Raw genomic sequence first — 13,983 nt, forward strand, 5'->3', positions numbered from 1 at the left:
TGAGAGGGTCATCATGAATATTCTAGTCTATGGAGTCAAGAACAGCAGCCTTACTCCCAGCGATTAATAGTCGCTATCCAAAAAAGCCAATTAAAACTCAGTTGAAAAATTTAGGCCGATTCAGTTGGTACCACCACCTCGGTTTTGACTGAGCCGCGGACCAGGGACAACGTAGAAAATATATCAAGAAACGACTAGTGATTATTTTTGAAACGGTAGCCGAAGTAAGCCGATATCAGGCCGATGTTGCGTTCCGTATTTCAATAGAAGTGAAAGAAAGAGATGTCGCTCTATAAAATTGTATAAGATCTTGTGTTTTTTCTCGCTCTGACAAGGAAAAAATTGGTGTGCGTTCGAAGTACTAGCGAAGCTTGAAATAAGAAATCCGGTAATCATCAGTCCATATTATGTTTTTATTTTTTCAATGTTAGTAAAATATTAATTAAAATACTTATTAAACACTAGGTTAAAGTCATCACTCATGCCATTTTTTACTTATTATTCACAAAAACTTAACTTTGTAAACGTTAAAATATGAAATTAGGGGCTTTTGAACGCATTCAAACTAAAAATCAAAATACTCTGTGAACCTGTGAAAACACTCCCTCAGTGTTGCCATTAGCGTACATTTTACACATTTGACGTACTATTTTAGCCTCCCATGTGTAATGTGTATATAATTGGTCCATGTAATGTACCATTTAAACTTAACTTCCAATATCATGATTATCATGTGTAAAATCTTTGTTTATGGACTATTTTACGTATTTTTTTAGGAATCGCAGCAAAAAAAATTATTAACCACAATTAGTTACGATTTTGATTTTCTTGTATGATTATTTTCTCAACCAATATGATTATTACATGATTACAATGAGTATAAGTATATCATACATAAAACTGCGGGGTACCTACTCTGAAGGTTTTAGGACATTGTAACACTTTTTAAAATGCTATAATAAATATAGGTACGTTTCTCACGACTAAAATCTATTAAAATATAGTACTTCTGCTGACGAGCAGGTGCGAAAGAGCTGGAAAAGCTAAATTGAGTGATTTTAGTAAAAAAACAGCTCATGTACGGTTTTAACCCTAAATGTACGTTTTCAGCGCTGGATATGTGCGTTTTGAGAACTCCGTTGCGGCAACACTGCACTCCCTCTACTTCATTCATACAACATACAATAACAATGATAAAACAAAATTACAAATGGAATTTCCTTATTTAAATAGATATTTGTGCACTAAATACATAATAATACGACGTAAGTATAGTATTCTGATGGAGTGGTTAAGTTGCAGACTCAGATCGACTCGATTTATAAAATAGACCGATAAAATATTACGATGATTGTTACAAGTTATAGATATTAAACTATCAATCATTGTTTACAGAAAGAAGAAGAAGACTTTGCGTGTCACCGTATAGCCAAGGAAATATCTTGTGAAAGTTTTAACTCAAGGCGGAAATTTATTGAAAAAATACTCAACATAACCTACAATTACAGTGAAATACTGAAAATATCTTGTACCGTGATAATATTTCTGAATAATAAGTGCAAACCCATACTCTAAGATCGTGCTTTCAACCACATACTTAATACAATTCCATAATCATATCGAAATCCAAAAGTTCGTAAGTCGTAAGTGATCATAGTTTAGGTGTGTACTTATTAGACTCATGCATTGTAAACTCTATAAACGATTACTCGTAATGTATTAATCATATTAAAAGTTGAATGCGGCTGTTTTATTTTTTATTCTTTATGTTTAAAGCAGTTCTAAGAAAAAGCAGTAATAACTAGTAATAAGAGTTGTAACATTATGCATGGACCAAGTGTCTGCTTATGTAAAAACACAATGTTATCATGTAAGTAAACCCTGCTTTAAACATAAAAAATGTGTCTACCTAATCTTCATAAAGCAGATAATGCTAACACCCTGATTACACCACCAAGTAGAGCGGCCCGAGACAGTGTCCTCCGCTGAGCACTCTGTTACATTTTGATCCACGGAATGGTTTAAGGGTATAACATTGCAACAGGTAAAAGTTAGTATACCTGGTAGGTATCCATATATTAAAAGTACAACTTACAATGTTACTTATACAATTCTTCCATGTTGCAATGTTATCATTGCCGGACTAAGAAGGAATACTTCCTATCAAGCCTTTATAAATCAATAGGATCATGAATGACCTCTTAGTCAAGTGCAACATCAACAGGTAAATAATGAAATGAAACATGGTTTTTGCTGTATTTTGTGTTTATTAAGTATCATATATTAAATCAGATCACAATTATTATTAGTGTTCTGAAATATCAAGCATAAGCTTCTCTTCTATTAGCTAAAAAACTGCTTCTTGATTATCTGAAATAAGATAGAAATATAGATTAATAGTAATTCTATAGGTTAGGATATAATAATAATATATTGTACAGTCAAGAAAAGAGATATGTATGCCACCCCAACGCAAGCCCTTAGATATTATGACCACTGATAGGTAATATTTATGTAACATGGAAAATAATGATAACTGATATTAAGGTAAGTAATACTTAAGTTAGTAAGTATAGATAAAATATTATTATTCCACCCATGAGGATCAAATTTTCGTTACTGGGGTGGCATAAATATCTATTGCTGACTGTACTATCAAGGTATTGATACAACTTTATTTAGTAGATTTTCTATTCTATTCTGAGAGGTGGTGAAGCTCCTGTACGTGGCTCTCTTGAGTGGAACCTTTGTACATAACCCCTTAATTTTAGCTCAGCCAGCCTAGCTCTCGAGTAAAATGGAGCAGCAGGCCTGGGTGTTCCAATAGCTGAAATAGGCTTTCTGTTGGTCCAAGAATAGATAGTCTTGTTTCTGTAGTAGGTGGAGATTGAGCCAGCATAGGTATATTTTTTACTACAAAAGATACCCACCGCAGCACTACAGTTTAATCCTAAGGGCCTCTACACACCAAAGCCGCTGACCCGGCGGCATAGCCCGGCGGCCTAGTGCCGGCGGGTTAACATAGTACAAAATGAGGCATGATTGTACAAAATGAGGCCGGCGGGTTGAGCCGGCGGCCTGAGCCGCCGGGTCAGCGGCTTTGGTGTGTAGAGGCCTTTAGGTACTTAGAAAACAGATGAATCAAATAATATTTTATATAGATAGAGAATCTAGATAAGCAAGCCAAGTAAATTATTTTTCATACTTTCAGTGCATCATAAAATTAAAGTGTTTATCAGCTTAAGTGACTTACTCAGTAGCAGAATGATATGCCAATTTAGTTTCTTATGTAGGTATTAACTTCATAAGATCTTAATACAACTTGTTGTTAAGTACTTCAGATAGGCACTTGAATATTTAGTCTTGGTTATAAATTCCAGTCTGGAGCCAGTTGCAACGCAGTAAAAACCTAAAAATACCAAAATTCTGGTTAGTATCATGGGGTTTAGGTTACAGACATTATGGTAGTATACGAAGGTTTATCTTATTATTATTATTAGTAGGTATATATTGTTAGCCACTGGACTTAGCTGGAGCGAGACCAAACATAGGTGGTTTAAACAAAGATAGGTGGCAGATGTTAAAATAAGGTTTGTCTTTGTTATTAAGAACATGAGAGTTAAGGCGGTCATCCACTGGCGAGGCGACGGTATAGATTTTTGCTTGTTGGCTTGTCGAATCTCGTTGGTGATCCATTAGCGAACCAAACAGTCTACACTCATCATTGGGAAAGTCGTGGCGTGCTTCCAGACCAACTTCACTTTACTTCAGCAAACCTTCTTTTTGTAACCTCGTTGGAGGTTTTTTAGACCGCGGACTTAGAGGTTATTGGAGGTTTTGCTCGCGAATGGATCACCGCCTTTAGTTGAAGAGACTTTCACACGTACCTCTATTATGTTCGTGGATACTCACCTTATTTGTTACGCTAAAATCAGCTAGTTTCATGGAGCTAAAGTCTTCAATCAAATTGTCCGTCAACTCCTTTGAATATCCAGGGAGACTGGTTTGCAATCCTCACGTATCCTCAGTAACTACTTTCACACCACTTTGTAGGTATAATTACAGGCTCTTTTTCTTACAAAAATAGGAAAATTAGCCATTGTAATGGCTTTGCGTTGCAAGAATAGGAACTTTTTTCAAAGGGGCGGCTCAGTGCAATTTTGACATTATAATCTACTCTGTGTGATGAGCTCGTGGTGCGAATTTCTGGCTTAGTAACGCTATAATTTTCACTGAACGGTTTGCGTGACGTCATAACACAATGAGCCGCAAAAATGTGCGGTGGGAGTACGAAATTAGCGATATTTGTGAAATCGATTCAGCCACTCATCGCTGGGAGTAAGGCTGCAGGATCAGCCGTTTAACATAACTACGACGATTCGCCATGAATACGACGCTGCAAATGGTGGAAAGCGTATTAAAACAGTTTATCGACGTCTTTAACAGAACCATGACGCGGCCTCACTGAAAGTTGCGTTAACTAGTGCTGCATACATTGCCACCTATAGCGGACACTGCATGTAGGGGTTGTAACTTGCAGGATGGAGTAAAACAACTATTTAAGGTTGACGAAGGCGTGCGTCCAGTGGCCGCTATGTAAGTGAGCACATGTGTGATTAGAAATTTGGCCTTATATAGACTCGGTGCCATCCCCCCGCACCGCACGGGGCCCGTGTGACGTACCGGTTACCGGTCGCACGCCTTATGAAAAAACGTATGTTTATTAAAATAATGCACGGTTAAATATACATACAAAATTCATACAGTAGGTATCAGTAAGTAGGTAAGACATCCTATTTATATTAAAAGGTACCTAACCATTCTACTTAGGTTTAACTAACTAGGTATTTAAAGTAATCTATTTTACTACAATGCGTCTGTGTGTGGGGTGACTGTTTGGTAGGTAGGTACATATTGTAACGCGTGCTAACACTGCAGACAAATTTTAAACTAGTATCTTACTCACCAATAGCACACTCAAGCAACTGTTGCAGCAGTTGAGTTAATTCTTCTTCAGCCTCCACGCTGCAGTCGGGCAGGAGGGCCAGTTGCAGCGTGTTCAGTGTGGGCAGATTGTCCATGTCTGTAACAGGGGAAATAAATCTGAATTAGTAACATAATAGAAGAGACATGGTGAAGTTACGGAGAAGATCTTCCTCTCAGGCCTATGGCTGTTTTTAACAGCATGCGGGTTTTATGCCGCACGCGGGATTGCACGCCATTTATCCGCGTCTAGCGTACACACGGCAACGTTAAATGGTTGGCAGGGCACACTAACGTAGGTAGTGTATGTGTGTGTCAGCGACGTCGACGTAATTATTTAGTTCTGGGCAACCCACACACGGATATTGTAAGCATGTAGTTGTGCCAGTGACAATGATTCATTGTTTTTATGATATGAAGCAAAATTTTGCAATGCATTGTAATAGATTGAATGGCTCAGTTGGTATGATACAAGACTTACACTAATCGGTATGGTGGTTCAAATCCCTGTGAACTTGCAAAATTCCTTTTTTGTTTTTTTTATAGATTTAGTTTATTTTTTAATATGGCTAATAATAGTATTGTAGTATATACGAATAAAAGCAACACAGAAAGTAAATGAAACAAGTTATTAAGTGTTAAAATTACAAAATTTATTCTTGCCGTAACATAAACATTAAGGATGTTACGTTTTTGTTGTTTTTCGTTTTAAAACATAGTTGTAGTTTATATTAATAAGGAAAATTTTCAATTAGCAGTTTTAAATCATAATAAACATCAGAAAAGGATGGACTGGCTGTTTTACTAAAGTAAATAGGCAAGTCATTAGTTATATGAATCAACATGTTAATTAGCTAGAAATAAGATAACTTATTCCCACCTCAGTAACAATAACATCATTAACACATTGGCTTACCCATAATTGTAAATAATAATAAGTATTTAACAAAATAACTAAAATCTTATACAAATGGAAAAATAAAAATTACTGAGCTAACCCCAATAACTATAATTTTCACCACTTTTTCGCCATAATATCTTACCATCCATCCTTGTCTGACTTAAAGGACTTTTCATCACTAAATATCACCACATTGTTGCACCAATCAAAGTTTAAAATAGTCAGTCGCAAAACGCACTCTGTTTCGACGATGCTGATCGGTTAGAGCAATTTTCTTCGTCGGCCTCCGACACCACAACCCTGCAGCACGCAAGTGAACCCGTACGGTTTATAGGGATAGATTAATGTGTTGTGGCCGTAGAACGGGTGCTGCAGAACGGATCAGCGCTATGTGCAGCTACGATTTCTCGATGGCGTGGTGATGCATCCGTATAGACGACTACTGTCCCGAATCTGCGTATCGGTGAACCCATAATTGAACAGTTCTCCTCTGCAAACAAAAAAAACAAATACTTAGCTTATACAAATACAAATATTCTAACAGTCAAATAAAATATTTACAATTCTATGTTACTTACCGTTAAACGTCTTGCGATTTCACTAATTGTAATATTTTGTTCATATAATACAATTATCTCCGCCTTTTTGAACATGGTCAAATGACTTTCCATAGTGACTGCGAAGATAAATTAATTATAAATTGACAAATCACAAAGTGAATCACTATGCAGACGCAGAGGTGAATTGTCACTAAAACTAAAAACTAATTTCGTTTATTCATATTGTATGAGGGTAGAATGGTTTTACTTCTCAAATGAAGAACGAATCATATATTTTTAGCGAAGAGAAATAGTCGACAGCTATGCAGCTTGTAGTCATTTGTCAATTTCAAATAAATTTATTTTATACTCAACAGCGTTTAAATTAACGCTAAATTTAAATAAAGTAAAATAAAAATACCCATCAGTGGACTCGAACTCACGACCTATGTTTCATAAGTCTAACATACTACCAATGAGCTACGAAGAGTATACCTACAAGTTGTGAAATTTTGCTTCAAGTCAATTTTATAACTATTTGACTTACTCGACCGGTTGATATTTTTATGTCACAGCTGGTGTAAGGGCGTTTGCCTACGCGCAAACTCGTTTGTGCTGTTGTGTGTGTGTGTGTGGTTTGTTACTGGTGTATTTACCGATTTCTGCTTTATTGCACACATAGACCACGTTAGTGTGCACACATACACTACGTTTGTGTGCCCTGCCAACCATTTGGAGGTGCCGTGTGTACATATTCCACGCGTTACAATTAATACTTGTATGAACGCGTGCGTGATCAAATCCGCATGCAAAAATTGCCTAAGTATATCGTGAGTATAAAGGCCCGATGTCTGTAAAATTTTATAGATGACAACCGCATAGCAATTCGATTTAAACACGATGAAAGGACATATTTGCCTACCAAACAACTGTCGAATATGAATTTTCTTTTTCTGGTCATCATCTATGAAATTTTGCAGACTTCGGGTCCTTACTAATTGCGCCGCGCGGCGTAAATCGAGTGTCTTTCCTCTTCTATGTTTCAACCGGCCAGTACTTATAGCTTCTGGCGAACTGGTGGTTTGCTGTACCAAAAATTGCTTCTTCTTCTTCTTACCGAATCCGAGGTGGTGTCCGAAGTAGTGTATGAAGTGCAGCACTTGCAGTGCGTGCGACAGCGCCTCGCCCGGAAGCGCCAGGCCGGGCACGCGGCTCAGTGCGGGGAGCGGCTTGTGGTCTGATAGGGTGGAGTCCTCTTGTGGACGTCTGTGGAAGAAGGCCGTTAGTGGAAAATAATAGGAGTATACACATAGCTACGATATGAGTGAAATAGAATCCTTCAGCTGATGACATTGATCGATTGCCCTTATTAGGTTACGCACAAACTGCAGCGGCTAGATCCACTGCTTCATGGATCACTGATGTCAGACTGCCGTCCCTGCCTGGTGGTGCCTGTAGTTTATGACCAAGTCGTCGGGAGCTACAGGTCATAGTGACAAGTGATGATATGAAGTAGTTTAATAATAATGTCCTCCTAGCCGAATTTCGACTACGGCGGCCAATCTCATTTGAGATCAGCCATCTACGCAGGAGTAGATTATAGTGCCCAAGTGTGTGCGCAGTACACAGGAGCACTCTCTGTTCCATCACTCTCATAGCCCAATGGGACGGATTGACCGACACGACTGGAGAGAGCTAGGCGCAGGACCGACTGCTTTACATGCCCATCCGACAGCATGGATCGTTTCACTGTTTCGGACAACAGGTGATCAGCCTTCTATGTCCTAACCAAACTTAGAACCACAATTTAGAAACACTAATTGATGGTCCCACTCGGGAATCGAACCCGGGACCTCTGGGCCATGAAGCGAAGCTTTAACCATTAGACCACAGAGGCAGTTGATATGAAGTAGTAGATATGAGTTGAGATGAAGTAGTTTATAAAACGAGTAGCGTGTCCTTATCAGTTGTGAATATAAATCGTATTTTAACCCAAGAGGGGATAACTCAGGTCGACTTTTTCTGAACAACTTTTGTTGTAAAACTTTTGTATACTTAACTCTTACACATTTTATGGTATCTTTGTCTGTTTAAGATGATATTTTAACAATGGCAGTTCATAATGCTATGAATGCCAGTGTCCGCTTAACTAAGACGCTGCACATACCTCTATAAAAACCTCACCTGAGCTGAGACAATAGCTGCATCTCTTTCCGCCTCTGCTGCAGTTTCTTCTCCTTCACCAGCAGTCTGTCCAGAAGGTTCTGGTGTTTGCGTCTCTCTCTCTCCTCCCATCTTCTCCTCGCGTCTAACTGACGGATGAATGTCGTGTGTTGACGTCTTCTTTCTCTTTCCTGCGGGTAAAAATAGGTTAGGTTTAATTGTAGGCCAACTCAAATACGTAGTAGGTAGATATTTATTTATACTACAGACATAGTAGGTGCATGTCGGCGGCTTACAATGGAGCTGGTCAAGGGTTTGCCACTGTGCTGGAAGGATTTAGCCAGTCTATAAAGATATATGAGGATGCCGAGTTGCAGAAAGGACCATTAAGCTAATGCCGGCACGAAATCTATGTCTGTCTCTTTCTGTCCGTATACTGTCAAAGGAAGGCAGCAATAGATTAAATGCCCACATTAGCTCACAGTTCCTTTGTGCAACTCAGTGAAAGACTATAAAGATTATAATGATGTTATACACCTGCCTAAATAACAAATTACGTATAGAAAACTTTAGGTCTGATTATAAAATAATGATTATTTATTGTTAAACCCAAAAAAGTGACTAACAAAGATGATGGTGCATGGTAAACTTATATCAGTGTTCGAGCGAGCCAATCACTCTCTTAAACTTGAACCATAGATAAAATCTACAGTAAATATGAAAAAAAGACATAGGTGGGTAATTCCCATGCAGACTCACCTCTGTAATGTATTTTTGCTGTTGTCGTAAGGGGCAGGGGGGGCCAAGGGGGTTGGAAAGGAAAACACACAGATTAGCACATTGTACTCACAAACAATGAAACAACCAATAAGCTACACAAATAGTTGTTATATGCCAAAAAGACAAAAGTGTTTTTAGGAAGCATATATCTACTACACAGTAGGATTTCATAACATTTTGCTTTCGTAAACAATAAAATCTCACACAATAAAGTTTTATTAAGTTATGTAAGCCAAAACAACACTTAGGCTATGCTCAATGCAACATAGTATTATGCACAGAAAAAAAAAACAAAAAAAAAAACGCTATTTGGTATACAGGTTGGAATTTAATTAATAAAAAAAATAAGTAGGTACCTATTTTTTGCATTTCAGTAAAATGCATTACATGAATTCCACCCTATATACCAAGTTAATGTACATTATTATGTACTAATACATTATATTTAAAATAAATTACCTGTTCTTTAAGCAGTAGAGCCTGTTGCCGTTTCAATTCACGTTCCTACGACAGAAGGAGATAGTAGATGTTACATAACGTTGCCTGGTAGATATTGCTAATTAGAAATAAGGCCCCTACTATGTCGGCATAGTACTGGTTTTCGTGTTTGCAACTATGAGAGTTTCAGTGTAGTGTACTCTACTTACTTCTACCATAGAATAACAAGTACTACTCGTTTTATTCTATGCTTCCTAATTCCTAATACCTAATTCTACTGGCTTAGTTAGGCACTAATCTATGGTTCCTTAATAGCAAGTAAACATAAGAGTTTTGTAAAATGTTTCGTTTTTTCCAGGGTTATAAAACGTCAACTACGGGTAGGTACCACCTGTAAAACTGTTGGTATTGCATTTTATAAATTATTATGTAAATAATCATGAATACTATTCTGGACCTATAAGCCTTTCCGAATGAATCTTTGGTTCTTCTCATACTGTCTAAAATTGTTGGTGTAGCAGACTGCGGGGCGTCCCACGGTTAACAAGACTCAATACAAACCTGTTGTCTCTTGTTCTGCTCCTCAATCTTCTGTCTCTCCAGTTCTTCGTTTCGTTTCCGTTTAGCCTTTACACAACATCGATGGAACAACATCAAAAGCGGTTCAGCAATTTCGCAAGCAAATTATAATGGTTTAACGAAGACACATGGAACAAAAAGATAAAGAAATGAAATTAAAATTGAGCAAAACAAATGGTTTTAAAAATTGGTTCCCGAATTAAGAAGTAAGTTTTTAATAATACTTGGGTATGTGTAATTTAAACCAGCGAATAGATAGATAAAACGACAAATTAAAATTGACTTTATAAGAGTAACAAACGCGTTTTTAATGATTCAGAAACCAATTTTATTTCAAAGAATATTAAAATTCATAATGGTAATGGTAAGTTTAAAATAAGGTAATCAAAATCAGGTATGAAAAGTCTTCGAGTTGGTATTTTGTAGGTTCCTAACTATAAATATATTTTACTAGGTATACCTACGATGTGGCCTGCTACGTACTCATGCAAATAATGATTCATAGCAACAACTATAGCGATAATTTAAATTAATATAGTATTAAATTATAGTTTATTCAGTCCACTGTATGATACACCATTGTTAAGTCAAACAAAAAACGACAATAGAGTAGCTAGATGAGGAAAGCTAGTAACAGATTTATGTGTCCTGAGAGAGAGGCCTGGGCCAGGCCACAACACTGCATTGCGACGTCGTATCGCAAAAATCTGCGACTGTTTTGGAAGTTTTCCCGTACAAATGCTTGATTTATTGTCGCAGATTTTTGCGATGCGACGTCGCAACGCAGTGTTGTGGCCTAGCACTATGTCCAATAAACGTAAATTTATCATCATTCACTACTGCTTTCGTGTCAGTGAAACATGCTAATTAAATTTGTCCAGACCAAAAATAAGCAACTTTGATAGCATTCTGGTTGGGCTGGCGTAAGTTTTCCCGAGTGCAGGACTCGAGAGTAAATGCTCCATAGTCTGGGGGGCGGTACCACAGTCGCATAGGTTGGTACCATCATTCACTGGACATAGCCCTCTTCTAAGGAGCACAACAGCACTCCTGCCTATAGCTTACCATTACCTATATTTATACTACCTTACTTATATGAATAATAAATGCAATGGTGTAATCATATAGCGTTGTTATTAAAGCATGCAGTGATAAAAGCTATAGAAAATAATAATCGAAAATGATTTAGTCACATATTTATTAAAACCTCTTCTCACTATTTCAGGTAGGTAATTTTTGTATCATATAAAATTAATTAAGTAATTAAAAGTAAAGTGTTATTGCCCACTGCATCAATAATACCACAGGATATTCCATAAACCTAAAAGTTAGTTCCCGAAAGGAGTGTTAGTGTTATAATTCAGTGCTTTTATAAATGTCCTAGGCACGTACCAAGTTTAAATCCTTAGTACCGGGTGGGTGTACCGATATGGACAACGCTCCGTCTTTGCCAATATTAAACGTTCCTTTACTAATCTTTTTAGTTATTATATCTGTCAATATACTATCGTCGTCTTCGCTTAGATCTATTACTTCTTTCAGTACCGATTGCGGTTTTTCTTTGGGTAAAAGCATGAGATTTGCCGACATGTATTCGTTTTTGGCGTCCAAGTACTTTTGCTCAATCGCTTTGGGGTCTTCGACCTTTTTGACGGGCTTAATTTTGGACCAATCACAGCCGTCTATGAATTCGCTTATTCTGGAATATGTTTCTATCAGTTTCTCTAGACTGTTCTCTTTCCCGGGCGCTTCTTTAGTCTTCTTCGCTTTGGTTAAAGAGAAGCTGTATTGGTTTTTGTCTTTGCCAACTTTGGGCGTTTCGAAGGCGACTTTTTCGGCAAAATGCTTCATTTTATCTAGAGCGTTGTATTCCTCTATGTCGGCTCTCCAGTGTTTCTGGTCTAGGTCTATGGTTTTGATGGGTATATTGCTAGAGTCTTTTGGTCCGTTTACCGGGATGAGTGTGAGACTGATCGGAGGCATGGTCCGGTCTCGTTTGGCGGTTGATCCGGTTAGATCCGGTATTCTCCAGCTGTCATCCGGCCGGGCGGGCAGCGGCTCAATCGTCAGTTGAGTTCGGTTCTTGTTGATATGCTGTTTGTATAATTTCTCGTGTTAGTTTGGTTGTTTGGAGTTTTTTTCGTTATTTTTTTATTTATCAATTGGACTTTTTGACAACATTGTCAAGACCCGGTTTATTGATGTACCCCTTTTTATTTTCGCTTCGAGTTAAATAGACGTAGACAGTTCCCAGTGATAGCACAGAATAACTACATAAATAAATGCGTATAAAATATAAATAAATTCAAATACGACACACACTATCTACTGCTAAGAAGCTAAGAATTTTTAATGCTGTCTACATAAAAAAGCAAAAAGTAACTGTTTTCAAAACTTTCAAAAAGTTCTTTTTGCTTTTGTAAAAAAACTAAACAAAAAATGTGAGCACAATGTTGCCAAGCGCATCGAATTGATAATAAAAAATACAACGATCGTAAGCACAGTAATGAGAAAAAAACACATAAATATGTAAAAATAAATGTTAATTCATCTAATAAATAAAAGATGGCGGTTGTACCAATTTACAGAATGATTGAAGTTACAAACCGTTCACTTTCACTTTGTCCCCTGCGTCTATCATCACCCATTAACTACTCGCTCTTATCCCAAAGACAGAAAGTTATCGTGTGACTCTTTCGACGCCAGGGGACAATAGAAAAGTGAATGGCGTCTCCCATACATGACTTAAAATCCCCACTCGAAAACTATATACCTCTAAAAGCTGTTGGCTCCTTACTTCTTTCTCTCGTTTGGCCAACTCCGCCCGTTCCGTCCTCTCCAGTTCTCGTACTAGGCGAGCCTGAAAATAATAATAACAAGATAAGTTTTAGTCTAGAATTGAATAGATGTTTTATATGTAAGATAAAGAGCCTTACTTTTGTGTGACGTTTCCAATATTAGGTTTAGACGTAGACTGAGTCTAGACTGCGATTCGTGGTCTCTAGGTGTATTTGTGGCATTGTGGCCGCTAGAGGGCACTCTTTTAAGACCAACGGCTTTTTATGACATTTTATACGTAATTAAATGGCCGTTTAGCTTCGATAAAATCCGGGATGGACTAAATATGGACGTACCCGATCCCTAGATCTATTCGTGGCATCTCACCTCGCGTCCCTGGCTGCCTGTTGCCTCCTCGCTAGTTCTATACGTCGGTCACTAGAAGGCGCACTATATATCTAGGTCTCAACTGAGTATAGACGTATTTGATATCTAGATCTATTCGTGGCATCCATATCGCCGCGCATCCCTGGCTGCTTGTTGCCTCCTCTCTAGTTCTATTCGTCAGTCACTAGATGGCGGTCTTCCACTAAGGCCTAGCTCTGAATCTAGACGTACCTGATCCCTAGATCTATTCGTGGCGTCTCGCCGCGCGTCCCTGGCCGCTTGCTGTCTCCTCGCTAGTTCTATGCGTCGGTCGACAGGGGGCGGTGTCGGCCGGCCTGTCAGCGACGCGAGGGCTCGGGCTTCTTCTAGTCTGTTGGGTGAGGGATTTGATTGTTATTTCAATTATCTAATAAAATACATTATTAAGTTATTTCT

At 37.9% G+C, this 13,983-nt stretch overlaps 1 protein-coding gene and 2 long non-coding RNA genes across 4 annotated transcripts in view; 1 reads left to right on the plus strand and 2 right to left on the minus strand.

The window, feature by feature from the left end:
* LOC119692209 overlaps window positions 1-13,983 on the minus strand; it is a 95,161-nt gene that overhangs the window by 29,124 nt on the left and 52,054 nt on the right. The window contains exons 22-30 of the mRNA XM_048633230.1: window positions 13,780-13,918; window positions 13,157-13,243; window positions 11,776-12,477; window positions 10,366-10,431; window positions 9,826-9,870; window positions 9,346-9,363; window positions 8,608-8,777; window positions 7,541-7,689; window positions 4,967-5,083 (exon numbers count right to left, since the gene is read on the minus strand). Of these exons, the coding sequence (XP_048489187.1) occupies window positions 4,967-5,083; window positions 7,541-7,689; window positions 8,608-8,777; window positions 9,346-9,363; window positions 9,826-9,870; window positions 10,366-10,431; window positions 11,776-12,477; window positions 13,157-13,243; window positions 13,780-13,918 (1,493 nt within the window). The remainder of the gene's footprint in view (window positions 1-4,966; window positions 5,084-7,540; window positions 7,690-8,607; window positions 8,778-9,345; window positions 9,364-9,825; window positions 9,871-10,365; window positions 10,432-11,775; window positions 12,478-13,156; window positions 13,244-13,779; window positions 13,919-13,983) is intronic.
* LOC125488708 lies at window positions 44-1,740 on the plus strand. Its single transcript, XR_007266429.1, has 2 exons — window positions 44-1,265; window positions 1,396-1,740. It is a non-coding gene; the product is annotated as an uncharacterized LOC125488708 (long non-coding RNA).
* Window positions 2,030-4,346, minus strand: LOC125488706. 2 transcript variants are annotated; one of them, XR_007266427.1, is made up of 3 exons: window positions 3,913-4,340; window positions 3,254-3,409; window positions 2,030-2,370 (listed from the first exon to the last, which is right to left on the minus strand). It is a non-coding gene; the product is annotated as an uncharacterized LOC125488706 (long non-coding RNA). The 2 variants fall into 2 exon arrangements; XR_007266426.1 differs by lacking the exon at window positions 2,030-2,370 and having other exon boundaries at window positions 2,954-3,409; window positions 3,913-4,346.

This window comes from Plutella xylostella, chromosome 2 (assembly GCF_932276165.1).
Source record: "Plutella xylostella chromosome 2, ilPluXylo3.1, whole genome shotgun sequence".
NCBI classification, from domain to species: Eukaryota; Metazoa; Arthropoda; class Insecta; order Lepidoptera; family Plutellidae; genus Plutella; species Plutella xylostella.